The 24,862-nt window shown below is 51.8% G+C and overlaps 1 protein-coding gene across 2 annotated transcripts; it reads left to right on the forward strand.

The window, feature by feature from the left end:
* The first annotated feature begins 398 nt into the window (after window positions 1–398).
* Window positions 399–21,886, forward strand: SLC17A9 (solute carrier family 17 member 9). 2 transcript variants are annotated; one of them, XM_055722763.1, is made up of 14 exons: window positions 479–597; window positions 2,686–4,123; window positions 9,045–9,242; window positions 10,785–10,924; window positions 11,580–11,679; window positions 12,474–12,604; window positions 13,412–13,508; window positions 14,530–14,626; window positions 16,743–16,830; window positions 17,162–17,196; window positions 17,759–17,874; window positions 18,338–18,393; window positions 19,076–19,105; window positions 19,211–21,886. In XM_055722763.1, exons 3-14 carry the CDS (start codon window positions 9,070–9,072, stop codon window positions 19,372–19,374), a joined length of 1,227 nt encoding a protein of 408 aa, XP_055578738.1. In that variant the 5' UTR covers window positions 479–597; window positions 2,686–4,123; window positions 9,045–9,069; the 3' UTR covers window positions 19,375–21,886. The 2 variants fall into 2 exon arrangements, with proteins under 2 accessions (XP_055578737.1, XP_055578738.1); XM_055722762.1 differs by lacking the exon at window positions 2,686–4,123 and having other exon boundaries at window positions 399–597.
* Window positions 21,887–24,862: the final 2,976 nt, after the last annotated feature.

Below are 24,862 nucleotides of genomic sequence, written 5' to 3' on the forward strand. Positions count from 1 at the left end.
GGTGCCTTCCAACCCAAACCTCACTATGATTAAAAAGCAGAGACACTTTGCCACCTGCACACCTACAGAAGCTGGAAATTCACCTAGAGCACAAGAAGTGTTGCACTTCCCGGGTGCCAGAGGGAGAGGAGGGACCCTGGTGGGGGTCAGTCCCACTGGATTTTGCCGGGGAGCTGGAAGTACTCACGGGGAAAAAGAAAAAAAAAGGGAAAAGGGAAAAAACCCCACACGCGTGTGGGAGATGGATGGAAGGAAGGCTCCCGCGGCGGCCGGGCACCTTCCCCCCCCGCGCCCTCCGGGGCCGCCGGTTCGAGGCTGCCCCAGGTCGGCTCCCGGCCCCGGTGCGCCGCGGGCGGCGGGACTTCCCGGAACGGCGCGGCGGGCGGCGGCGGGCGGCGCTGACACGTGGCCGCGGCGCGGCGGGGGGAGGGAGCCGGCGGCCGCCGCGATGTGAGCCGGCGGAGGCGGAAGGGCTGCCCGCATGGCCGCGGGGGGCGGCGGCAGGAATGTGCCGCTGTGCAGCGCCCAGCACGGCCCCCGCGCCGCGCCGCTCGACGGCATGAGGAGGGATGGCGGCGGGGACCCGTACTGGTCCAGGTAAGGCTGGACCCGCTCCCGGGAAAGCTGCTCCCGTGAAAGCTGCTCCCCTACTCGCAGCGCTCGCTCGGGACCCCCCCAGCCGGGCATCCCCCGGCCGGTCCCCTCCGGCCCCGGTCCCCGCCGCAGCTCGGGCAGGGTCAGCCGGCGGCCCCCTCTGATGCTGCTCCTGGAAAAGATGCGGCGTGGGGCTGGAGGGGGCCGGGCTGTCCCAACCGCTACCCGGAGCCGCCGGGCAGCGGCCGCCGCTCCCGGCGCTCCGCTCCGCCGGTGCGGGGGGCCGGGGGACGCGGTGGCAGCGCCCGGGGCCGTCCCCGCCGCCTCACTGCGACGGGGCGGGGGGAGGTTGCGGGGTTACCGTGGAACACGGCGGGGAAAAGTCCCCCGAGCTTCTCGCTGGCCTGAGGTCAGTTATTTAAACGTGGTACCGCCGCTACGGGGTTCTTATCGAAATGTGCCAGCAGGGATGTTTGTACTGCTCACTGTAATTCATTAGGATAAAGTCTGGAATAGTAGCTGGGCAGCGGCTGAACAGCACAAACTGTTCCTGAAGTAATTAAAATACTGTTAAGCACAAACTGACGGCTTTTAGCAGCCGGGGTGTAAGCAGAGGCGGGGTGCGCAGTGCGTGGAGCAGAGGGTCCGAGCCAGGGTCCGCGCTGGGACACCAGGGACAGTGCTGCCCCTCGGCCACCGAGAGTCACCCGGCACCTCCAGCTCGGGGTCTGCCACTTCTCCCACCTGAGCTGGGGTGACTCGCTGGTTGCAAACTGGAAGTGATGGTCAGAGGCTTTTCCAACCTGGGAGCCCCTGGACCCCACTGTGTTGCCCCCACGCTGTTGGAATCTGGTTCGGTGTAACCAGCCTGCCCCGGGGGTCCCGCTCCCCTTTGCCTTCAGGCCGGTGTGACCTGCCGTGAGCTCGCCCGGGCTCAGGAGGGTGGAGGTGACATCGGTGCCAACGCACAGGAGTGTGCGGCCGAAGGGAGGAATTGCCCCTTCCTGCAGCAGTTAGCCACTGGATGAGCTGGGATTTATCACCAGTCGCTTGCTGCAGTGGCGGCCGGCCGAGAGCCGGCCTCAGTCTGCCATCCCGAGAGGACTTTTCCCGCAGTCAGAGACACGGAGCTCTAATCGAACCCACCCTCAGCTCAGGAGTAAGGGGGTAGGTCTCAAAAGCAGACCGCTGGCACTAGGGTCGCTTAAAACTTGAAGATTCTTTCCCTCAAAAGCACTTGGGAAAATCCCTTCTCTCTGTCTCCCCTTTTCTAGCTTTTCCCTGAGTCTTTGTGAAATGGGAGCGCTGGGAGAGAAAGAACCCCATGCCAGATTTTCACAAAGCAAAGTTTCCATTTAGGTCTTTTTCCCCTAGAAAAAAAGATTTAATACATTTGGCCAGAGTGAACACTCCAGTTTCCAAAATCTCTTCGAAAAATGCAAACCATCGATAACACTTTCCAAAACAAAAGCGACTGCTGATGAGGACAGTCTGTTGATGAAGACAGACGTATTCTGAAGCAATTCTGACCGTCTTCAGTGCTGCTAGTAATTGAAAGAATCCAGTAAATGCGAAAGAGCAGCAGGATAACCATAACTGCCATCAGATCATTGTCTATATTGCTGTAATTCACAGAGCTGAGATCGTGTCCCGGTTGTTTGGTGCAGATGCACATGCGTGGTCCCAGCCCTTGTCTGGGGAGGCTTCATGGTCCAAAGCAAACTGGACTGGCGGTGGCTGGGAGCCACCAGGGGGGAGCAACTGGCCAGATCATGCAATCAAGTTGGTCGGGTTAGATACAATACCTGGTTGGGTGGTTGAAAGCCAATTTGGCAGACAGTTTTCGAACAGTATATGCAACTAAATAGCTCTCACCATTTCCAAGTAATGAGCTATTGCCACGGAGGCAACGGTTTGGAAGTGGGGGAAGTGGCATGGGCTCTCCAATGGTGCTGCAACAACTGACAGGCCAGGCAGCCTTCCAAGACCTGTCTGCGCCATCGGTGCAAGGAGAGATAAACAGTTATCTTGGCAGGTTTATTTTTCCGTCTTTGTTCATATTGCTTCTTCTTTTGTCCTCCCTTTTCTCAGCTGGCTTTCCCTTCCTCTTCCACTGTTCTTGCCCTACGTTTTATCCTGCCTCTCCGGCTGCCTTTCCTGAATTTTTCTGCAGGTCTCCAATGGCTCCATTATTACACATCTCCTCTTCCTCTTCCAAGAGCAACACTTGGGTATTTCTGTTTGGGGCTTCCGTTTATGTGGTGTGCCTGGACATTTAGATAGCACTTTTTAATGGAGATCTTAACTTGCCAGAGCAGGACCACTTGGGCAATAGATGTCTTTAAGCATCTCTGGTTTAACCGGGGGAAGACCCAGCGAGAAGAGAAACCAGTTGCTGAAGGCTGCTCACAAAGCCACCAGCAGATCCAGCAGAAGGCATGGGGCTCACGTTTTGGACGATGCCTCCAGGAGAGAAATACAACATGGAAAATTCAGTGTGTCCTGGGAAGCGAATGACTCCTGAAACCACTGCATCTCCCTGCCTCTGGCTACACCTGAAGTCAAGGGATCATTACAGCAGTTTCTTTAAGCCCTAGAGATAAAAGGAGCTGTACCACCAGCCACCAGCTGGTCTCGGTCACCTGGCCGTGCTCTTTGCCTGGAGCCAGTGGTCACGTTGTTTTTCTGCGTTCCATGCCCTGATCTTCTGTCAACACCATGTTACAGCTTTTGTTCCCTTTTTAAAATTTTTTTTTGGCAGTTGGGTTTTTTATTGTACAAGTTCCACACCCTGGTTTTAATTGTGACCTTGCTGAGAACTTTTCTCATGTAGAAAATACAAACAAGACAGACGTTTCACTCCTGGCTGATCCACGTATGCCCTTAGATCAGCGTGCAAAGCACGTGTGCACTTCATTATTGTGTTTTCCCACCGCCTCCACCTGGACTTAATAACTATTTCCAGCTCATATGAGCTGCTGAAATCTAATTTCATCTTTGCTTTTGCTGAAAGCAAGAAATGAAGAGAGGGAATAAACCCAGAGCCGTGTTTGCTGAACACCACTCTGTTGCCATCTGCGGCTCTGCGGAGGGAGCTTGTGCACCGGAGGCGGGCAGGAAACCAGCAGCTTTCCCAGCAAAAAAAGCCCTGTGTCCTCTGTGCAGCCCTTGTTGGCTGTTAGCTGGTGGGTTGAAAAAAACAAACCACCACCCTTCTCTAAACCCCAAAGCTACTTTCGACAGCGACAAATCATTAGCTTGGAGCCGGTCTGCAGCACGACAAAATCAACTGGAATAAGGGGGAAAAAACCAAACCTCTGTCTTGACAAGCGTGTTAGATTTTCAGGGAAAGGAGAAACTGTTGAGAAAAACATGGAGAAAGAAGTGAGAGGACTGTCAAACCAGGCTAAAAATAACTTCCTGGGTATTATCTCCTTGCACAGGAGTGTCTGCACGACTGCTGTGGTTACGCCATGTTAGTTGTGCTGTGGTTGTGTTGGAGAGTACTGTGAATTAAAGCCATAGGCAGGTAAGCTGGGCAAGAGGTTTGCAAAGGGGGATGCTGCCGTGAGGCTGGGAATGGTGGGGAGGAGGGAAGGGTCCCCAGGCTGTGGTGCGGCCGGCAGCCAGGCACAGGGGTGACCACAGGCACCAGCTGTCCATGCTGGGGACGTTCCCCTGGGAGATGGCCCCATGCTTGGGCTCTTGGGTGCCCTTGGGTTGGAGCTGGTGGCCCTCCAGCATGGCTGGGAGCTTGGTACCACCACGGGGGCTTGTCCCCATCCTGCTCTGGGGTTCTGCAGGAGCGGGCGAGTGTATGCTGCTGGTGGCTGGGATGAGCGAGAGGGCTGGAGGTGCTGGAGGTGGCTCCAGCTGATGCACCCGCTGTGCATCTCACACAGAGCTGGTTTTAGTCTCCTTTTAGAGGAGGGAACTGAGGTGGAGATGCCCTGGGAGTGGGTGGTATGCCCCACTGCCACTACCTGTGCCCACCTTGGCCAGGGCGCAGCTCCAGAGCCCATCAGGAGCTGCAGCTCCCAGTTCTCCCACTTCCAGTTCCAGTTGTGGGAAGCACCCACAACCCCTGCAGATGGCTTCTGGCCAAGAGCTGTTGCTGGAACAGACCGTTTGTAGCCTTGCAGCTCAGCACAGCTCTGTTACTGCCTGATGGTCCAGCCTGGTGCCTTGAAGGGGGTGCTGAGCTGTGACCTGACAGCCTGAACTCCAGCAAGTCCATTTTAACAGTGACCTGCAGTGTCTGCAAACAGACAGACCTGCAGGCTGGGAAGAAGGAGGGAGGCAAGTCAAGAGAAATAAAGTTGGATAAATATTTGCTCTGTGGCATCTACCGGAGAAATTCCTCCAGCAGGAAAACACACTGCAAATAAAGATACCCTGTGCTGATGGCTTGCCTGCCACCGCGGGGCAGCCGGGCTTGGTTTTGCCCCTTTGGGGCTCTCAGACATCCTTGAAAATGAATCTTAACCACTGTGCCCTGGGCAGGGGACCCATTTGGCTGGTGGGAGCCTGGTCCCAGGGGAATGACTGGATGCTTGGAAGCAAAACTGTGACCACCCAGTGCCCGGGGCCCCATTTGGAAGAGGAAAACCAAGGGACATCAGGCAGGGCTGCTCAAATCTAGGGCTGCTGCCATACAAAAAGCCGCCCAGGAAGAGTCATTAGGGCTTGAGCTAATTATAGTCTGTCTGGGTGGTGGTTGGAGGGTTGCAAAATAGGAAGTGTTTTGTAGCTGCATGGCTGCTTTGCTCAGTAAAGGGGGTCTTGGTGATGTGCAGAAGGGGATGCACCTGCGGTGCCCGTTTCTTGTAAGCAGGGAGGCATGGCGGGTCGGAGAGCGGGTGGGTGGCGAGGAGCTGCCACCAGCATGCGCCACCCAATTAAGTCAATTAGGTGGCTCGAGACAAGCCTCCGGTGATACACCTGCTGATGGTTTGGAGGTGGCTGCCCCCTCTCTGCCCCACGGAGCCAGGGCTCAGCTGGGATCAACATGGCGCTGTGGGGAGATGCTCAGCCTGTCCCCGTGGTGGGTGAGACGGGCACGGTGGCACTGATGACACCAGCGGCTGTGACTTCCTCAGGTTTAGATGTGCTTTACTCTGACTCACTTTGGTTATCTCCAGCAGAGATTATCTGTACCTCCCTCATCAGGGAAGCTATTAGATTTAATTTGTTTATGATGGTAAAGCTCTGCTTCTCAGATGGCTGGTGTTACCTACAAAAAATACTGTTTGATTTCTCATTAGTCCTTCGTTTTTGAAGGAGAGCTGTAGTTCTTCCCCTTTGTGCTGGTCGAGGTTTCTCCTGTAACCTTGGCTGTTGTTGTTTTGCACTGAGCAGAACATTGACTCATCCGCAGCCGCCGTGATAACTGTAATTAGGAGCAAATGCATTTACAAAGCTTTTTCCTCTGATGCAAGCACATCATTGTCCTTGCAGAGAAATAATTCTTGCCATGCTTTTAGGTGGGTGTGGGCAGCTAGTGATTACATTTGACGCTTATATTATTTGAGTGGATTTTCCTTGCTGGATATACTACCTACAGAGCAAGTGGTAGTCTGAAGCCACCTTCACACTCCCACTTGTTTAGAGCATAAGTCCCTACCGATGCATTTAGATATATAGGAAAAGAATATAAATGTATAGAATGGAGTAGTAATCAAAAAGAGCATTGAGACTGTGTCATATACCCAGAGACTTATTTAGTGCTTTTGAAAAAGAATAAGAAAAAAATATTCAGAGGAGTTTTGTCAAAACATCAGCTGGGGAGGGGGCTTGTTGGGAGCACGTCTGTGTTTGGCAAACCCTTCCCTGCTGTGTCTGAGCTGGGCTTTGGACAGTGCCTTGCTTTTGCAGAGCCACGTGGCGCTGTGCACCCCGCTCCCCGCAGGTCAGGCTTGGTTTCTGGATAGCCCCGCACTGCTGGCACGGCAGCCTCCCCCTGCCACCCCCAAATCTCCTTGTGTACCCCCAGCACAGAGGCTGGGGGCACTCTGCTTGCCTCATCGGGGTGAGAAAAAGGGCTGGGAGCCCACAGCATCCCCTGCTGCCCCTCCGCCCTGCAGCCAGAGTGGCTCTGCAGCCTGCTCATTGCTTTTTGGGGTTCAGTCTGTACCACCAAACTGCGCTCCCCCCCGCACCTTCCTTGGGCACCGGCATTGCTGCATGTGGGTTTTGCTTTTCCTAGTTGCAAACACCCACAGGAGGGAACAAACTTTGGCAATATTATAAAGATAAACAGAATAAAGCCCAGTTCATTGAGCTGCACTGGTCTTTTTCTCTCTGTCTTCCACCTTGCACAGCCATGCAGGATTTAGGGCCAAGGAAGAATTGTCAATCTAATAATATCCCGTGAAAATGCTGCTAAACTCATCAGAATAACTGCTGGGAGAGAAGGCAGAGCTCAGCCCCGCTCCAGAGAGTGAGAAAGTTCGTAAAGGTCTCCCTTTGCTTCAGGGTGAAAAGCACAATTCAGAGAACTGTCTTCGTGGCTAAATAATGGGAAAACCCTATGCATGACACAGGCTGCTGCATTTTACTTGGTCACCTCTATTGTTGCAGGTCCAGTAGCTCAAATTAATCAGTGCCATGCTGCTGTAGGTAATAGGAGAGATTATGGCCCTGGGCTGGCAACAGCCCATTGCTGTGGGTGCAGAAGCACTGGTTAGGCAGGCGTGGGTCGGTCGCTTATAGCTGCAAGCGTCTGATCTTGGGTTGTCTTGAGGCATCCCTCTGATGCGGGTTCTCCGTGACGTTTTCCATCGACAGTTATCCGCCACCTGCTCTCTGCCTCTGATGAGGGATTTATACCCAAAACCTCCTGCCTGTGTCATCCTGCTGGGTTGGTCTGACCCCAACATGCAGCATTCAGAAGCCTTTGGTTTCGCTGCGCTTTGCCGTGGCAAACTGAAGGCAGTGGAGCTGCTGCTCCCGGAGCTGGATGGGGCAAGAGATTAGAAAACAGATCACAAATTTGCAGCAAATGAAAATCTGATTGCTGGACATCTTCATCTCGGTGTAAGAGCAGGAGGGTGTCTGAAAGTGTTTATCAGCCAGTTCAAAAGGCTGAGGCAGGTCAACCCTTGGTTACTTACTCCTCCAGCAAAAATACATGAGGTTTGCTAGTTCCTGTGTTATTTCGTACGTTTGTACATGTGCTCAGTGATGGTGGTTCCAAGCTTCAAAGCACCAGCTGAAACGCTGCCAGCTCCTCCTGCCAGAGGTTGGCACTGAGCTGCTTATCTGCCTCATCAGGAAACAACAATAAATTCCCCTCCGATGTGTACAACTGCTCGGCGTGTTCCGTTTCCCATTGTGCCTTTGCCTCCCTCCATGACAGGCCATTTGACACGTTTACAGACGGGTTTGTGCTGTGTGGGATTAACCTACATTTATCACATTCCAGCACGGAGAAATAAATGCTCGGTTTGGTATCAAAAGTGACCCCGGTTGTTTCCCGTGTGGAAGGTGGGTGTGTGATGGTGGGATGCACAGAGGTGGGAACACAGAGGTGCTCTGGCCTCTGGGTGTAAAAATAACCAAATAGAAATCACACAAATACTGGGTGTTCTTACTAAGCTTTTAACTCCATAATTCACAGATAAAGGGGGACCCAGACTGACGTTAGTGGGGGTTCACCTACACCTGGGGCTGCAGCCTGCAGCAGGGGGGGGTCTGTGCTCCAGAAGCCCTGCTGGCTGGGAGCAGGGGCAGATTGCCTTCCCACTGATTGCCAGCCTGTGTCTTCTGCAGGAGTGCTTTGCCTGGGGGCTGAGTACTCATGCATGGAAAAAATACATTCTGTTAACATGTTATTACTGATATTATCTTAAAGTTCTTATCAGACCAGGCTGGGTTACTTTTCCCATCTCTCTGGGCTATTCAGCCCTATCATGTCTTGTCTCTCACTAAAGAATTCCTCCTCTCCCTCCCATTTAGGAAGGGTAACCCACCCACCACTGTGCGGAATGGATAGGAATGCCAAATAACAAATGTTTGCTACCAAGACGGTGTGTCTCATGCAAATGCTTCCAGCTTCATGCATTGACCTTTCCTTTGTTATCCTTAACTTTTAAAGAACAGTTTCTAAAGCTTTTGTTTGGGGAAAAAAGCAAACATACCACGCTTCCCCCCACCTTTCCCTCCATCCGCAGTCAGTGATGCCCAAGCAGCCCATCCCACCCTGCAGCCCATGGACAGATGTTATTTTGTTGCTGGGCTCAGTTAGTGCTCGGGATGAAAGTTAGCATCCTCCATAGAAGTCACCAGATGTGATACGCTCTGTGTCAGAACCATGGGCCACAGGGGGATTGCGCTGACCTTTATTTTATCGAGATACACCCAGCTTGCAAGCAAACTAGTCTCACCGTGCATGGATCTCCCATGCAGACCATTCCATCTGCCCTTCCCCATCTTCCTGTCCATCCTTGCAGGCCCGAGTCCCGTGTCTGGACAGTGATGTTGCTGCTGGGGACATGCCTGCTGTACTGCACCCGCGTCACCGTGCCCATCTGCGCCGTCGCCCTGAGCACCTACTTCGACTGGGACAAGAAGCAATCCGGCGTAGTGCTCAGCAGCTTCTTCTGGGGCTACTGCTTGACACAGATTATCGGAGGACATATCAGTGACCAGTACTGGAAATTATTTTCATGTTTTCCTCTGCTCAGGCTTTTTAAATGACACTTCGCTTGGTTTTGACCTCTCAGGTCCAGCCTTGACCGTGGCTGTGCCAGGTTTCACCCTGGGACAGAATGGGTGGAAGGGTGGAGCGTGGTGGTGGGGAGAAGCTCCATGGGGCACTGCAGGCTGCTCTGAAAGCAGCTGAGGTCTCTCCATCAGCCTCACTAAGGTCTGTAGCTGATTCAGATAGGATGTGCCTAGTTGTGACTGTCCGATTAGATTCCTGGCTCTTGAAATTGCTGCTGTGCTTATAGGGCAGCACGCTCTGAAGGATTTTGCAGAGGCAGAATCCCCAGCATCATCATTACAGCCTCGGCAGTTCCTGCAGACTGGCTGCCAGGAGAGATCTGCAGTCATGTGAACCGACACTTAGACCGACACAGGGTTTTTTCACCTGGAAACAGCAAAGAGCACTTTTATACCTGCATAATCTTTCCGATGGAGGTTGTTTTTAGGGTGGGTTCAGTAACTGGAATAATAAAAGCAAACCCACAAGCTTACATATTAAGCTGGTGAAAGAAATAGTGGGTGTAAAACAGACCTTATTTTAGAGAAGTGATAATTGCTGATGCTCTTTGCATAGTTCATAGCTGCTGCTCACCAGGAGCGTCATTTGTCCATTAACAGTTTAATCCCAGCAGTGCTGGACAGCCATTTGGGAGGGTTTATAACTGCCACAAGAAGAAATTATTTCCTTTTTGCAAAGAATACAGCTTTTTTCAATCCGATCTGCACAGTCTATCTCTGTTTTCCATTCAGCACCTCCCGTTTTTCCACCCTATATTCTCATGCAATCTTTTCACAAGCAAGCCCCCATCAGGGTTTCCTTCATGTCTGGGAAAACTAAGTGTCTCCATTTTATCATATCAATTAAAAAGCAACTTCCCCAGCTAGCAGTAAGAAAAGATCTGAGTAATTACCTGCTCGAATTCCTTTCCCCAGCCACCCTATTCTTAGTGAGGAGGGCTTTCCTATGAAATCCTTGGTGAGGAACACATGCCTGGAAGGAGTACATTATCCGTGCAGTGCACTGTGCTGTTTCATTATGTTCCTTAATAGTTTCCAAGCAAATGTCTGCAAAAACCCAAATGTTAACAGGCAGAGCTGGTGCAAAAAAGCAGATGGAAGGGTAAACACCAGCACTGGTTAAGAAAAGCAGAACAGTGACGGCAGCTTGGGCTTCCCCGCTGTCGGAGACCTGAGCGCATCGGTGTGGTGGTGTCCTGGGGGATGGGGTGGGATAGGTGCTGGTGGCCAGTGTCCCGGTGAGAGTGATGCCTGTGGGATGCTGCTCCAGGGCAGCAGCAGGTGGGAAGGGAGGAGGTCAGAGTACAGCCCAGGGAGCTAGAGGCGTTTGTGAGAGAGGAACAAGTGTGACTGAAGGGTTGCTCTTAAAAACGGGCTAAACTGGGAAGACCACTTGAGTCTTGACTGGCGGGCTTTGCCCTTTCACCCTCCCCTTGTTTTTTGATAACATGTTTTCTGTCTTCCAGAATAGGTGGTGAGAAGGTCCTCCTCCTCTCGGCATCAGCCTGGGGGTTCCTCACGGTCCTCACTCCGCTGCTCACCCATGTCACTTCTGCACACCTCGTTTTTATGACCTGCTCCAGGTTCCTCATGGGGCTGCTGCAAGGTGAGACCCCTGTCCTGAGCACGTCTCTGTGCCTGCCCACCCAGGGCCTTCCCAGCACAGGGGCTCCTGTGCACTAAACTCGGCTGCAGCTCACGGGCTGCGCAGTGCGTGAACCCATCTCCTGCATGTTCGAGCACCCCGCTGCCTCAAAACTGCCCCTGCAGCCAGAGCTTCTGCGGGGAAAAAGAGTGACACATCTAGAGAAAGTCGCTGACAAATCGTTCCCCTGTAGGAATCTCTACCAGACAAGGGCTGCTGGCTTCTGAAATCATCACTGTTGCTGTTTGATTTTCCACATTTTAAAACTCCCTCAAAGCACTTGGGGAAAATTGGTCCTTGCCAAAACTTTTGGATAATCTGGGGTGATTTTCCTTCCCTCTTGCTGAGCTGGGGAACCACTGGGATAAGTGCATTGGCACTGATGGACTTAGAGTAGCAGCAGTGGCGATGGAACAGGATTACGGAGAAGGCACAAACACACCTTTCATGGTGATGGATTCACTCATTTTATTTTATAACCCTGTTTTGAATTCACCAAAGGTATTGTTGCTTTGTCTCGGTGTTTAGCTCCTGTTGGATCTTTTAAATTAGCTTTTGCTTCACTCCTGAGGGTGCAGGAGCCTGACTGCTCCCTGTCTGCTCCCGTTGCTTACAGGGGTGTATTTCCCATCCCTGGCCAGCCTGCTGTCCCAGAAGGTCCGGGAGAGCGAGCGAGCCTTCACCTACAGCACGGTGGGGACCGGCTCACAGTTTGGGTAAGTTTAAAAAGAGCAGCAAGCGGCAGTCTCTGGACATCACACGTGATGAAATGCCATTAAACAGTTGGAGGCAAAACTCGCAGCCCAAAGTACACATGGATCCCTGGGTCCTTGAGGATCCTGGCTGCAGCTGAAGAAGCCTCAGGCAGTTGCTGTCATGCATGTCAAGGTTTTGCGTAGTTTTGTTTTCTTTCTTTTCAAGCCAGACTTTGAAGAGTGTTTGCAACATTTAATTGCTGTGGGAAACAGCCTGATTCAGTAGGAAGAGCAAGGGTCAGCCTGAGCCCGGTCATCTCTCCTCTCTGATAGATGGGGATAATATAACTTCCCCATCTCCGCTATTCTGGATGAGAATTTCCTTTCTCAATGCAAGGGTGGCTTAAAAGCCAAAGAGAAGTATTACTGTCTTTAATCACTTAGTTTTCCAGTGTACTCATTTCTTTTGCTGATTTATACATTCTCTGAGTTACTTTCTGCACACCAGCAACCCCATTTTCTTTCCCGGCTGAACATGTTTCGGTGCAGGGCAGGTGAGCGTGGGGTCCCTTCGCTGGTCCCTCTGTCCAGCTGAAGATCTGGCACGAGATGCCCTGCAGGGAACAGGGCAGGTTGCAGAGTTGGGGGGTGAGTGGGCAGGTGGGCAGTGCCTGCACACACAGCGACTGGTGGCTCTTTGAGGTGCATTTAGTGACAGGCAGCATCCACCGCAGGAGCATCTCATCTCCCACTGATGCCTGCAGCCCGACCGCTCTTAGCCAGACCTATAAATCCGAGCGTGGTTTCCCCCCCAGGACGCTGGTGATCGGCGGTGTAGGATCTCTCCTCCTGGACTGGTACGGCTGGGAGAGTGTTTTCTACTTCTCTGGTTTTCTCACTCTGCTCTGGGTTTACTGCACCTGCAAGTACCTCCTGAGCGAGAAAGGTAAGTCCAGCTGCCTTCATCCCTCGGGCTGCCAGCGCTCCAGGGCTGCAGGGCACGAGTGGTGCCTCTCCGTTACCATCTGCAGATCCCCCGGATTTTCAGGAGCATGCCCCATTTTACAGGAACACCTTTTGTTCGGATGTCTTCTATAATACACGCTGTCTCCCTGCCAAGATGCTGTACAGGGTTTTGAGCTCTTGCATTGCTGATTTCCGATTTCAAGTCCCAAGCTGCATTGCATTGCTGACAAGAGCCTGATCTGGCTCCTCAGTATTCTTAAGCACCAGTGAAAACACCAAACAGAGCATGATCTTCAAAGTGGATTAAGCTAAAGCAGGACAAGATACTTATTCCAAACTAAGAGCATCTACACAGAGAGCTTTTAAAAACCAGTTAATCCAGAATATCTCTTCCCAAATAACTGTCTGGGAGTAATTCCCCACATGGGCAAACCATTACACCTGACTGCAGCATTATGAGTGTGAGCGTGGTATGTTGGAGCTCGGCTCGTCATGAGCCTGGTACCTGGTACTGCACAACGTGCAAACCCGGTCCCTGCCCAAGGGATTTTTGTGTAATTATAACGGGAGATGCAACATACGGGCAAAGGTGGATGGATGGAGAAGTCAGTGGGTACAGTGGAAATATTTTGGCCAATGTAATAAGGTGTTTTCCTGAGCATTCAGTGGTGGTATAGCCAAAACACAAGGGTTAGAAGGAGATTAGAGGCAGCTGTATAGCGGTCCCCCAGGACTGTACAGCAAGTTACGGATCCAAGCTTTCCTTTGTCTGTTTTCTTCCCTGCAGACCTCATCATCCCTGTAGACTATTTAATGAAAGGCCTCTCGATATCCAAGCAGACCAAGGTTCCCTGGAAGCAGCTGTTTAAGAAGGCACCTATATGGTAGGCAGCGGCAGTGGCCCCGAGCACCGGCAGGGCTGGGGAGCACCCTCCATCCAGGGGCTTTTTCTCCTCTCTGTGCTTATTTCTTCTGCTTGTGTGTATCTTGTCCATTTATTTATGTGTTTGGGAAATGTGATCAGGTTTTCTAATCCCTTCTGTGTACAATATGTATATATAAAAAAATACAATAATATACATATATACACATAATATATGTATTATATATATACACACACAATAATAATATATATTTTTTATATATATATATATGTAAGAACTAAAAAGATAAGCTTGACAAAAGGTGGTTTATGTTTTGTCTGGAGGAATGTCAGGCTTAAATGTTACTGGCGAGTCTCTTGCCCTCACAGGCTATTCCCTGGGTGAGTCGTGCGCTCCTCCGGCATGATATTCTCCACTGGTCTTGTTAGAAATGCTGCTTCTAATGAGCTCCTAAGAAGTGCTGCTCAGGGGCACTGGCTGGCACAGGCTGTGTTCTCATTGCTGGCAAAACAGCTTTTTAATAGCTGGGTTTTCTTTGGGATGCTGCATGAGGTACTGAAGCTCATCCAAGCATGTTCCCAAGTGCCGCTTTAAGACGGGGAGGAGGGCAGTGGGGCTGCAGGGCAGCAAGCCCGTTCCTGCCTTGAATAACCACGGAGCATCTGCTGATAACAAATCCCTAGAAAACCCTAATCAAGACCTCCTGGAGCAGGACAGCCCTTGCAGCGCTGGATGGGACTGGTGGGAATTGCACTTGCACAACTGTGGCTGCAGTTAACCTTGCCTGAACCATCGGGCACCTGCTCAGGCGCTGTGCGATGAGGGCAGCCAACGAGTGATGCTGCAAGTGGCGAGCCAAAAGGAGTAGTTACCCGTGAAAAAAATCTCAGGAAGTAGTTCTAGCGCTGTGAGAGATTTCTTTAGAGACCAGGAACTGAAATATTGGGTTGCTGGAGTGCCCGTGTCCCACCCGGTGTGACATGTCGTTCCTGATTGTTTCCTCTCTGCTGCGTATTTTCAGGGCTGTCATCGTCGCTCAGCTTTCTACGGCCAGCACGTTTTTCACCCTCCTCTCCTGGCTGCCAACTTTTTTTAAGGAAACTTTCCCCGAGTCAAAGGTAAGTTGGCTCTGAGACACAGGCATTGCCGGTCACCATGCTGGGTACCTGCCAAGGGGTCGGTTAGGGAGGAAGGTGATGGCAGGGGGATTTGGGGAGAGCAGGTTGGGGGGCAGGGGGAGCTGGGAGGTTTCCTTGTGGCGTTAGGAGCTGTTACCCCCCTGCGCATACATCTGGAGATGTGAGCATCCTCTCTCCAGGTGTCTAGTTGCTTGTTTAGGGATGCTGAAGTGAGGCAGAGCTAAGGCACCTCCCAGGCAGGGAAGAGAGGGTCGCCTTTGGTTTTTACCTCTTGTTTTCTGAAGAAAGGGTGGGTTTTGAGTGGCACAGAGCTCATGACATTACGCTGTTGTAAACAACCGCCATTCACTCCTGGGTTTTCATGGAGTTTTTAGCTGTACTGACATTATATAGCTCAGACCTGCCTGTGAAAATTATAATTGCCATTAATAACGTGCAATTCAAGAATACTATAAAAGCTTCCCTCTCCTCAGCACAAATATGTTCCCATTTTTCAGAAACCTAGGCAATAATACTCTTCTGGGCTGAGATTTGGTATTTTGATCTTGTTCTCAGAAACTCAGACAATCTTTTCCACAATGGCTGTTAGGTTTTTGTAATTTCCAGAGCTGCTAACAAATGTTTTTTCACATTACATGTATAAGATGCTTTATGGCATACTTGATATTTATATTAAAATCATGTATTAAACCGGCAAACATATTGTTGTGACAAGATCTGTGCACCTCGAGTAATGTGCTTGTGCAGCAGTAATTTACCATCTGTTAAGCATTTTATCACGGTGCCCTTATGTAAGATGCTCTATGTAGCGTTCCTGCATCTGATAATCGCTTCATACGTTTTAATAAAATGAGGCTTGAGGATGCTTGATTTTAAAGGATGGATGATAGTTCTTAGTGTGGGAAACCTATGTCACCTACTGGTCAGAGTTCCTTTTTGAAGTTGAGCTGCCTTCACCACTGCCCGAGCAGCTGCCTGCAGCCCGCCTGGACGGGGTGGTGGAGGTCTTTGGGGATGGGGGTGATGGAGGGCTTTAGAGATGGGGGTGATGGAGGGGTTTGGCTCATGCTGCTCAGGGTGGTGGGCTGTGGGGATGAGACAGGGGCAGTTCGTGTGTTGGGATTGACAGGCTGAGCAACCCCAGCTGGTGTTAACAGACACCAGAGACACTACCCCACAAACCCTATGGGGTACCATTTCCAAAGGTGGCCAAGACCCAGCATTTCAAGGCACTGAAAGATGCAGATGGACCCTAGTATGATTTCCAGGAGCAGCTGAAACAGGATTATTGAAACCCAAGATTATCCAGCCCTCCCACGCATCCTGAAGCCAGGCGAGGGAGGGATGCCTCCGTGGAGTGATGGGCTCTGGGCGAAGGGGGGAGGTGCGGGGGACGATGGATGGATGAGTAGGTTCAACCAGCTGAGATGAAGCCCAGCTCAACCCACACTGATTTCAGCTCCTTGTGGGATCTGGGCAACAAAATGCCTCTGAGCAGCTGTAATCCAGATGACCGGTAATCATCTGTGATTACAACTGTAGCGTAGCTCGCTTATTGGAAATAGGCCAAAGTATGCTGCTACCCGTAATGTTACCTAATCCTGGCATTAGAAAATCCTGCTATGTTCCCTCCGCTTCACAGTAACGCTGCTAATGAGGCTGAAGCTGATGTTGGAAATTTTGCCGGCAGCTTTATTGATGACCCACAGGGCAGAGTAAAATCTACAGCTCACTTTCCAGGGCTCTGTGGCTCTCTGCCACATCACCTTGCTGGACAGTAAACTTTGCCATGTTTAATCCCTCTTTCCAGAGCAGAGAGAGCTTTCTGCCTCTCCCCTGGATGCAGGGTCACCAGGGCATAAGCAAAGACAGCAATCCTACGAATGCTACAGCCCTGTGATGCACCTGCCACCCTACTGACTGGAGTGGTGCAGGGTGTAGCTGAGAGCTTGCATTGCAAAGTGGGTGGAGATCCTGCAAAATAGTCCTGATCATTTTTTTTTCTTTCTACAGATATGACAGACTATCAGATAAAATACTTGCAAACAAACTGAGTTCTGACAGCAAACCTCTCTTGATTTTTGCTCCCTTTCAGGGCTGGGTGTTTAATGTAGTCCCCTGGCTGGTTGCAATTCCAACAAGCTTGTTCAGTGGATTTCTGTCCGATCATTTAATCAACCAGGGTAAGAGCTCTCTTGGCTTTTCCTCAGCTCTTATTTTATGTGATGTGGAAAGAGGACCTGGGTGGGAGGAGGTGGGCTTGTTGGTAGGGAGAAGACCCAGCAAATAGACAATGTGAGTTTCTGATAGGAAAGCAGAACAAATACTCCAGGGTCCAAATCCATCTGTGTGTTTGGGGCTGCCTTTGATCTCAGTCACAATATCCACCTGCAGATGAAACCTGGCCATCTGAAATCCAGCCATCTGAAATCCACTTACCCTGTGGTCTCCTGGCTGGAGAACAAGGAGACCTTGTGAGCAATGCTTAACTCCAGCTCTCCCTTTCTCTTCCAGGGTACAAAACCATCACCATTCGTAAGTTCATGCAGGTGAGAGAGCTGAAGCCACAGGAGAGGCACCCAGTTACCTGCTGAGCTCTGCTTACACGGCAGATGAGACCTCTCGGGGAGCTGGGCTGGTGGTTACGGGTGGAGAGGACAGGTTTTCTAGCTTTGCAGATCGATTGGTGGTCAGTGTGTATGGGAAATGAAATCCCGGGGAAAACCCCATCTGAGGAACAGAGCGTGGACCAATGGTAACATGGAGCACAGAGGTCTGTGAGTGCTCTGAAGAGGTTTTCTGGTTGGCAAGGGCCAGCCATGCGCTGTCACTCCAAGTGACCCCTTAGATACTGAGGAATTAGCCGTGCAAGGTTGACCAGAAATAGAAATGCTGGGTGAGAGCACAGCGTATCCTCTCCGCTCCGCAGCATCACACCCCTCCAGACAGACCTCTGACACAGAAGGGCAGGACACCAGGGAAAAAGGCTCGAGAAGCACCTGGTGCACCTGAGCTCTTGCCATTGTCAGAGGGAACAGTCTGTCCGTGAAAGGAGTTGCTTTCTCCCTTACAGAAAATGTGCTATGCTATTTAATTTTCCCTTTCTTCCAGGTCATTGGCTCCGGCGTCTCGAGCATTTTTGCTTTGTGCCTGGGCCAGACCTCCAGCTTCTGCAAAGCGATAGTGTTCGCCTCCGCCTCTGTGGGGCTTCAGACCTTTAACCACAGGTAACGGGAATGGCAGCGGCACCAGCTGTGCCCTCAGCCCTCAGCCCACGCTTGGCGCTCGGGGGTCTCGGGGGCGGCTGCCTCCGTCTTGACTGTGCGAGAAAGAACTGGCACTCGTCTGAGCATCGTGTGGTGGTCCCTGTGGGGCCGGTGGAGTTTGGTGCCCACTGGGTTGGAAATGATCCAGCAAACCTCTAGCAGGGGGAGGGGCTTGCTCCGGCAGGTAGCAGGGAGCTGGAAGTTGGATTTTGGTCCCTCTGAACGCTTTGAGTTGAATCTGTTTTCCTCCTGGTACTCTCCTGTGCTGCTTCACTCTCAGTCTCTTCCCTCCTTCCTCCTGCCAGTGCCATTTCTGGTCTAGGACCCCTTCCTTCTGTTGGACAAACTAAACGCTGTGTAAATGATGTGAAAGCAGTCACGCTCCATTGAAACAGCCCTTTTGCCCTCTCTTGTTTCCCACTAGCGGCATTTCAGTAAACGTGCAGGACCTGGCCCCCTCGTGTGCTGGCTTACTGTTCGGTAAGGGTCCTGGGGGGGTTGAGTTGTGCTGGTGTGTTGGGGGGGATGCAGTTGTCGGTGAGGTCTGAGCAGGAGCAGCTCCGTGGCATGCCTGCTCTGTCTGTGTGGCGATCCCTGTGGGCAGCGCCTGTGCCAGCGTGCCTGCCGGGCGGTGGGATGCTTCCCTGTGCCGGGCGGTGGGATGCTTCCCTGTGCCAGGCGGTGAGATGCTTCCCTGTGCCGGGCGGTGAGATGCTTCCCTGTGCCAGGCGGTGAGATGCTTCCCTGTGCCGGGCGGTGAGATGCTTCCCTGTGCCGGGCGGTGGGATGCTTCCCTGTGCCGGGCGGTGGGATGCTTCCCTGTGCCGGGCGGTGAGATGCTTCCCTGTGCCGGGCGGTGGGATGCTTCCCTGTGCCGGGCGGTGGGATGCTTCCCTGTGCCGGGCGGTGGGATGCTTCCCTGTGCCGGGCGGTGAGATGCTTCCCTGTGCCGGGCGGTGAGATGCTTCCCTGTGCTGGGCGGTGGGATGCTTCCCTGTGCCGGGCGGTGAGATGCTTCCCTGTGCTGGGTGGTGGGATGCTTCCCTGTGCCGGGTGGTGGAATGGGGCTGTGTCACTTCTCCCTGCCATCAGCAAGGCGTTTGGCTCGGATGAAGCTGCTTGCACCTTTTTTTTTGGAATATGCAATTTCTTTTCTTTACAGGTGTTGGGAATACAGGTGGAGCCCTCCTAGGTAAGGTGCCTTCCTGCAGCTCATCCTTCCCTGGGGAGCCCTCTCCTCGCAGGCGGGCAGGATCCGACCCCAGAGCCTTTGCATTTCTCTTCTCTCCTGTCCCAGGTGTCATTTGCGTGTACTTGGCTGGCTACCTGATTGAAACAACTGGCTCCTGGATTGCTGTTTTCAACCTGGTGGCTGCTGTTAACAGCATTGGCCTCTGTGCGTTCCTTGTGTTCGGAGAGGCCCAGAGGGTGGACACAGACTCTGCATACATGGATCTCTAGAGATGACTCCAGCAAGCAGCTGAAGGACAGGCGAGCGTCACATCTATGTGTCATTGTTGCACAAGTGCCAAAGAACATTTCTTTTTTTTTTTTTTTAGGTGTTTAACAGGAAAAAAATATACTGAGACCAAGTCTATAATGGGTCTGGATGAAACCCATGGGAGAAAAGAAATAGAGAGTTCATTTTTTGCTCAGGGCATAGCTGATGGCCTGCCAGAGCCATCCAGCTCGACATCTCCACTGAGGATACGGCCCGTGTGCCCCAGTCCATGTCTAGTGGACAGACCCATGTGGCCAAAGCAGCGTACCCGGCTTGTCTCTGCAGGCTGCCGCGGTTTGTGTGCTCTGCCCTGGAGCGGTTCCTTGCTGTGCCAGCGGCAGGTCCCTCCATGCTCTGCTGTCCTGGACCACAGGGAGGGTCCTGGCTCTCGAGCTGCCCCGCCACACGTGTCCTCTGAACTACACAAAAGGAATAATCCAAACGAACGTACCTCTGACCTTAACCCTCCCGTGCGTGCCTTCATTTTGCAGTCTGCTTGGCCGGTACATGCCAGGCGTACAAGTTGTGAGATGGATTCGGGGCAGGTCCTCTGGCTGGGCGCCCGCTGTGAACCCAGGGCCGCGAGGTTGTGTCAGTCCTGCCTGCACCGTGCTTGAGCTGAGCCCCGAACCCTGCGGCCATCCCGGCGGGAGGGCAGCGCTCCAGGGCTCCCTCCTCTCCTGGGGCGTCTGCTCCAGCCCTGAGTGGGATGGGGGTCACCTCCAGTGAGGGCAGAGGGACGCCGCAGGCACCCGTGGCCAGGCTTTGCTGGGCTGACCTTGCGGTGTAGGTGCAGCTGAGGAATCCCCCGGGAGCTGTTTTGCCATATGCTGTGAATGTATAGAAAGAAGCGGTCATATTCTGTGCTGTGGACCTGACTCCCAGATGCTTTCTGCTCGGTGAGACGTGTCCTCCACATGCTGTCAGAGCGGCGCAGGAGATGTTCCAAAGAGGCTGCAAGGGGCAGGTCTTGTTCCTACGTTAAGTATAAAGCAAATTTGTACATTGAGGATCCATAGTCCTGGGTGTGGATCCCTGCAGTTCCCTGTGTCAGAGGGAAATACTCAGCTGTACACGCCTCTGAGCCTGATTGTCTTAAGTTATTTATAAATATTTTTAAATTTAAGTACCAAATTCTATATTTTATGGACCTGAGACCTGATTCTGCATGCTTATTTTGGGTGGTACTCCCACCAAAACCCACAATATTTCTAGAAGGGAAGGATTTACCAGCCTCCAGTTTCTGGTTTTGTAGGATCTATTTTAAATGTGACATTTCATATTGAAGCAAGTCATTGCTTTTCCTCCCACCCCTTGCTTGCAGCCTGGCAGGATTTCTTTGATTCCTCTAGCCCTTACCAGAAAACTTCAGATGAGCCTTGGGAGCAGATTTCCCAAGGGACCTCGCTGTGCAGCGAAGCTATAGGTTCGGATTCATCGTCCTTGAAAAAAATAATTGTCCCCTGCTCCTCCTTTTGTTTTGGCTAAATTTCTTCTTGGAAGATATGCTGGAGCCGCGTTAAGTTTCTGAATAGCTGGGTTTGTAGTGAAAATACTGACAGGCTTTTAATTGCAGAGACACTAATGTGTGCCACTAAGCTTAAGCTGAGTTACTCCTCAGTATTAAAGAGATAAGGATGCAACTGCCTGATGTCTTTGGGAAAGAATATAGCATCAGTGTGGCCCGACTGGGGGCCAGAGAGATAAAGTATTTTTTTCTCTTGTGCTTTTTTCTCTAAAAGGCTGGTTGCTGCCATAGGTGCCTGTGTCTGGGGTGCTGCAGAACCAGGACACACAGATGCTGCTGGGAAGCCTCCTAAAATGAGTGGGTGAAATGGGGAGGGCAGGCTGAGCAAATGCAGCCCAGGCTTGCCAAAGGGGCCCGAGGCTGTGCAGGCATCTCTGCCAGCCCTGTCCCTTGCCCAGTCTGAGCAGGTTATTTGAACGGCCTTTTCTATAGCGACATAGGTTAAAAAAGGTGGTGGGGGGGTTGTTTTTGAGTTTGGGATTTTTTTACATCTTCCCTGGCCGTTCAGTGTTGCAGGTCAGGAGCACCAGGGGTGGATGCTGGTCTTCTTTGCTGGTTGCACGGTTTCTTGTGGAAGAGTTGATGAGTGTAGATCACTCATGTTCTAACCAGGCAGCTTGGCCACCCCTTGGCTCTGCAGGCTGGGAACTTGGGAACTAAGAGCTTCAAAGGAAAGTTGGCATTGCTGGCTGTGCCTTCGTTGTAAGCCCAGCTAACACTTTGCTGGGCTGTCCAGATTCTCTCTCTCTGTAAACTAGCTAATAAATTAAATATTTGAAGTACATTTGAGGCTTAGGTTACATTAGGTTTGCACCTCTTTGGGAAAGTACTGAAACCATTTTACGCAGCTGCACTATGACTTCTTTAAGCGACCTTGCCAAAGCTTCTGGCTGAGTTTTTGTTATGGAAGGACCTAAAAAAATAAAGGCAGCAAATCATTTGCACACTGTCTGATTTTCCTTTGCATGCAGAGATGCTGTTTTGTGTGATCAGTAAGGGACAGACAGAGCTCAAGTATATTTAATGTGATTAACCCCCTGGGGCTGGTGCGAGAGGACGGGGAGGCTGTGCTGGGAGAGTATCGGGGCTGCCAGGTTTTCATGGCATCCCTGTGTGTACTTGTGCATCGGACCTTGGAGGACATCTAGCAACATCTTCTCACTTACTTTGCAAAAATGACTGAAAAGTTGTCTTGAGCAGAGCTGCGGTCAGTACAGCACCAGGAGGCATGGTGCAATACCAAAGTACTAACAGAGATGAAGCAAGTCTTCGGTGGGGTGGGGTACAGCCCTGCAGACAGGTCACCTTCCATCTGGAGACGGTGCTGAAAAAAATTAAATACGTGGCCAACTTTTCTGCATCCTCCCTGATCGGTCGAACTGATGCCAACAGAGGGAGCTGTTAGATTTGGGATGTGGCAGCTCCTGGCTGGCTGAGAGCTGCTGAGCCTGGCACAGCTGGCACGGCGGGCACAGCTGGCACTGAAGGTTTGGCTGGCACAGCTGGGCACAGCTGGCACGGATAGCATGGTTGGTATGGGTGGCATGGATGCTTTGGCTGGCACGGCAGGCACAGCTGGCACAGATAGTGTGGCTGGTATGGCTGGCACGGATGGTTTGGCTGGAACAGCTGGGCACAGCTGGGATAGATAGCATGGCTGGTATGAGTGGTGTGGATGCCTTGGTTGGTATGGCAGGCACAGCTGTCATGGATAGCGCGGCTGGTATGGGTGGTGTGGATGGTTTGGCTGGCACAGCTGGCACAGCAGGCATAGCTGGCATGGATAGTGTGGCTGGTATGGCTGGCACGGATGGTTTGGCTGGAACAGCTGGGCACAGCTGGCATGGTTAGCATGGCTGGTATGGGTGGCATGGATGTCTTGGCTGGCAGAGCTGACACAGCAGGCACAGCTGGCGCGCATAGCGTGGCTGGTGTGAGTAGTGTGGATGGTTTGGCTGGCACAGCTGGCATGGTGGGCACAGCTGGCACAGCTGGGCAGCAAGCAGAGCCTGGCTGCGCCAAGGAGCAGCCCTGGCTGGTGGCTCTCGCTGCTGGAGCCTGCCCTGGGGGCTCCCAGGACTTGCTGTCCCAGCATTTGCTTTCCCTCTTCATTTGGCAATTGTACAATTTAGTGTGGGGCTGGGAGGAGCAAAAGTTTGGGATTACATTTGAAAAGGAGAAATAGCCACTAAAGGAATTTTAAAACCTCATCTGTCATGCAATCAAGAAAATATCTTCAAGGACGGCAGAGCCCACTAATCTTCTCAATGTGCTCTGAAAAAAACAACATGAAACTCAGTGGTATGAAAACGATGCTGAAGATAATTTAGCAGAATGCAAGTTACCCTCAACTTTTCCTGTCCTTTTGTGCCTCATAAAGGTATAGACAGCCCCTGACATACACACACGAGTTGTTTTGACCTGAAAAGCTCTTAAGAAGCCACAGATCCACTTAAACCCTGCCCTGTTCTCCTTCATGGTATCCTGCCACTGTGTAAAGCCTGAGAGAACGGAAGAGCCCTGCCACGTTCCTTAGGCTGTCTGAGTCCCTGGGCTACCCTGTTTGCCCCACTGGATCCCAGCTTGCCAGCCTGCCCGCAGCAAGCAGGGTCAGGAATGGTGCGAAAGGGACTGAGAATCTGGGACTGGGCTTAAAGGCTGATTAATGACAGGTACATCGTGTTGTTGCTGTGGTTTGGAATTGATGGGTCGGTTTGTATTTTTTGGGGGCATATTCGATAGCTGGCTCTAGAGCGTCGGAAGGATACTGCTTTGTTACAGTTTGTATAACACTAAATCAATAAATGCATTCAAGCAGATGGGAAGCAAAACAGGGGAGAAAAATAGCATTATTTGGAGGAGAAAAGTGATAGCAGAGAGCACTTCTCAGTGATGCTCTCGCCCCGAAAACACAAGCAGATGCTCTCACAGCAGAGACCTGATCTAACATCCACCTGCCAGCTCCCCAGGGCTGGGACATGCCCCAAAGACACCGCCGTTCTGCAAAGGGCACCCAGCACCGTAACAAGCAAAATATCAGCCTTTATTGCAGCCGTGACCTACTGCATGGCACGTAATGAGGAATTTTCCATTTCAAACTTTAATGCAATAATTAAGATGTCCATTAAGGTCTTTACAGTTTGACTGCTTGTAATTAAAAACGGGAGTGGCGGGGGGGCAATGGCAGGGAGTTGCAATCCAGGGCATCAAGGTCCTGCCGGCAGCTGTAAGTACTCTCCCCTTTTTTTTTTCCGTTTTGTTTCTTTGTTCAAAATAATTTTCCTGGGTTTGTTCGTAACTGTCCCCGGGGCAGGTGGCCTGAAAACGACGTGAAGAACAGCCTTAGTTCTGACAAGTACAACTTGGTTTTAAAAAAGGGTTTTTCCTCTCTACAAAAAGGCCTCCAAGCCCCCACTGCCCCTGCGCTGCGCTTTTTGGGGTGTCTCTGAGCGGGGAGATCTTCAGGGCTCTGCCAGTGTCACCTTGGGCCAGGCTGCCCCATCTAACAGCCCCACAGCAGCACTGGGATCCTGGTGTGAGCTGGGGCAGCCCAGCTCCATCCACAGAAATCCCAGGAATAACCCAAAAGCATAGTGTGACCATCAGCCGCAGGAACGGTAACTGGGATTTTATGCTCCAGTTGGTTTCCAGAGCGGTATAGCTCACTGCTTACACAGTTCCCGGTGAAGGATTAAGGGTGGGGAAGGTTTTAATCCAATAATGAAAAGAGAAGAAACCCCCACATAAACCCACATCTTCCAAAGTGTCTCTGCTCCTGGGAGGCCAAAGTCCCATTATCCAGTAATAGGATTTGGCCTCCTAAAGCTGTACTGAAATAGTTGTAAAATTTTGTTCCCAAATCACCAGATTTTTGTGAAGGATTAACAAAAATTAATGATTTGACTGAGGAAGTAGCTGCC

Source organism: Falco cherrug, chromosome 10 (genome assembly GCF_023634085.1).
Source record: "Falco cherrug isolate bFalChe1 chromosome 10, bFalChe1.pri, whole genome shotgun sequence".
In the NCBI taxonomy this organism is placed as follows: Eukaryota; Metazoa; Chordata; class Aves; order Falconiformes; family Falconidae; genus Falco; species Falco cherrug.

Bases quoted from the DNA above. Each gene is read 5' to 3' on its own strand.
- SLC17A9 (XM_055722762.1), top strand. From the start codon at position 482: ATGGCCGCGGGGGGCGGCGGCAGGAATGTGCCGCTGTGCAGCGCCCAG. The intron at 598-9,044 runs GTAAGGCTGGAC...CCATCCTTGCAG, and splicing joins GGGGACCCGTACTGGTCCAG to GCCCGAGTCCCGTGTCTGGA. The intron at 17,197-17,758 runs GTGAGAGAGCTG...CCTTTCTTCCAG, and splicing joins CCATTCGTAAGTTCATGCAG to GTCATTGGCTCCGGCGTCTC.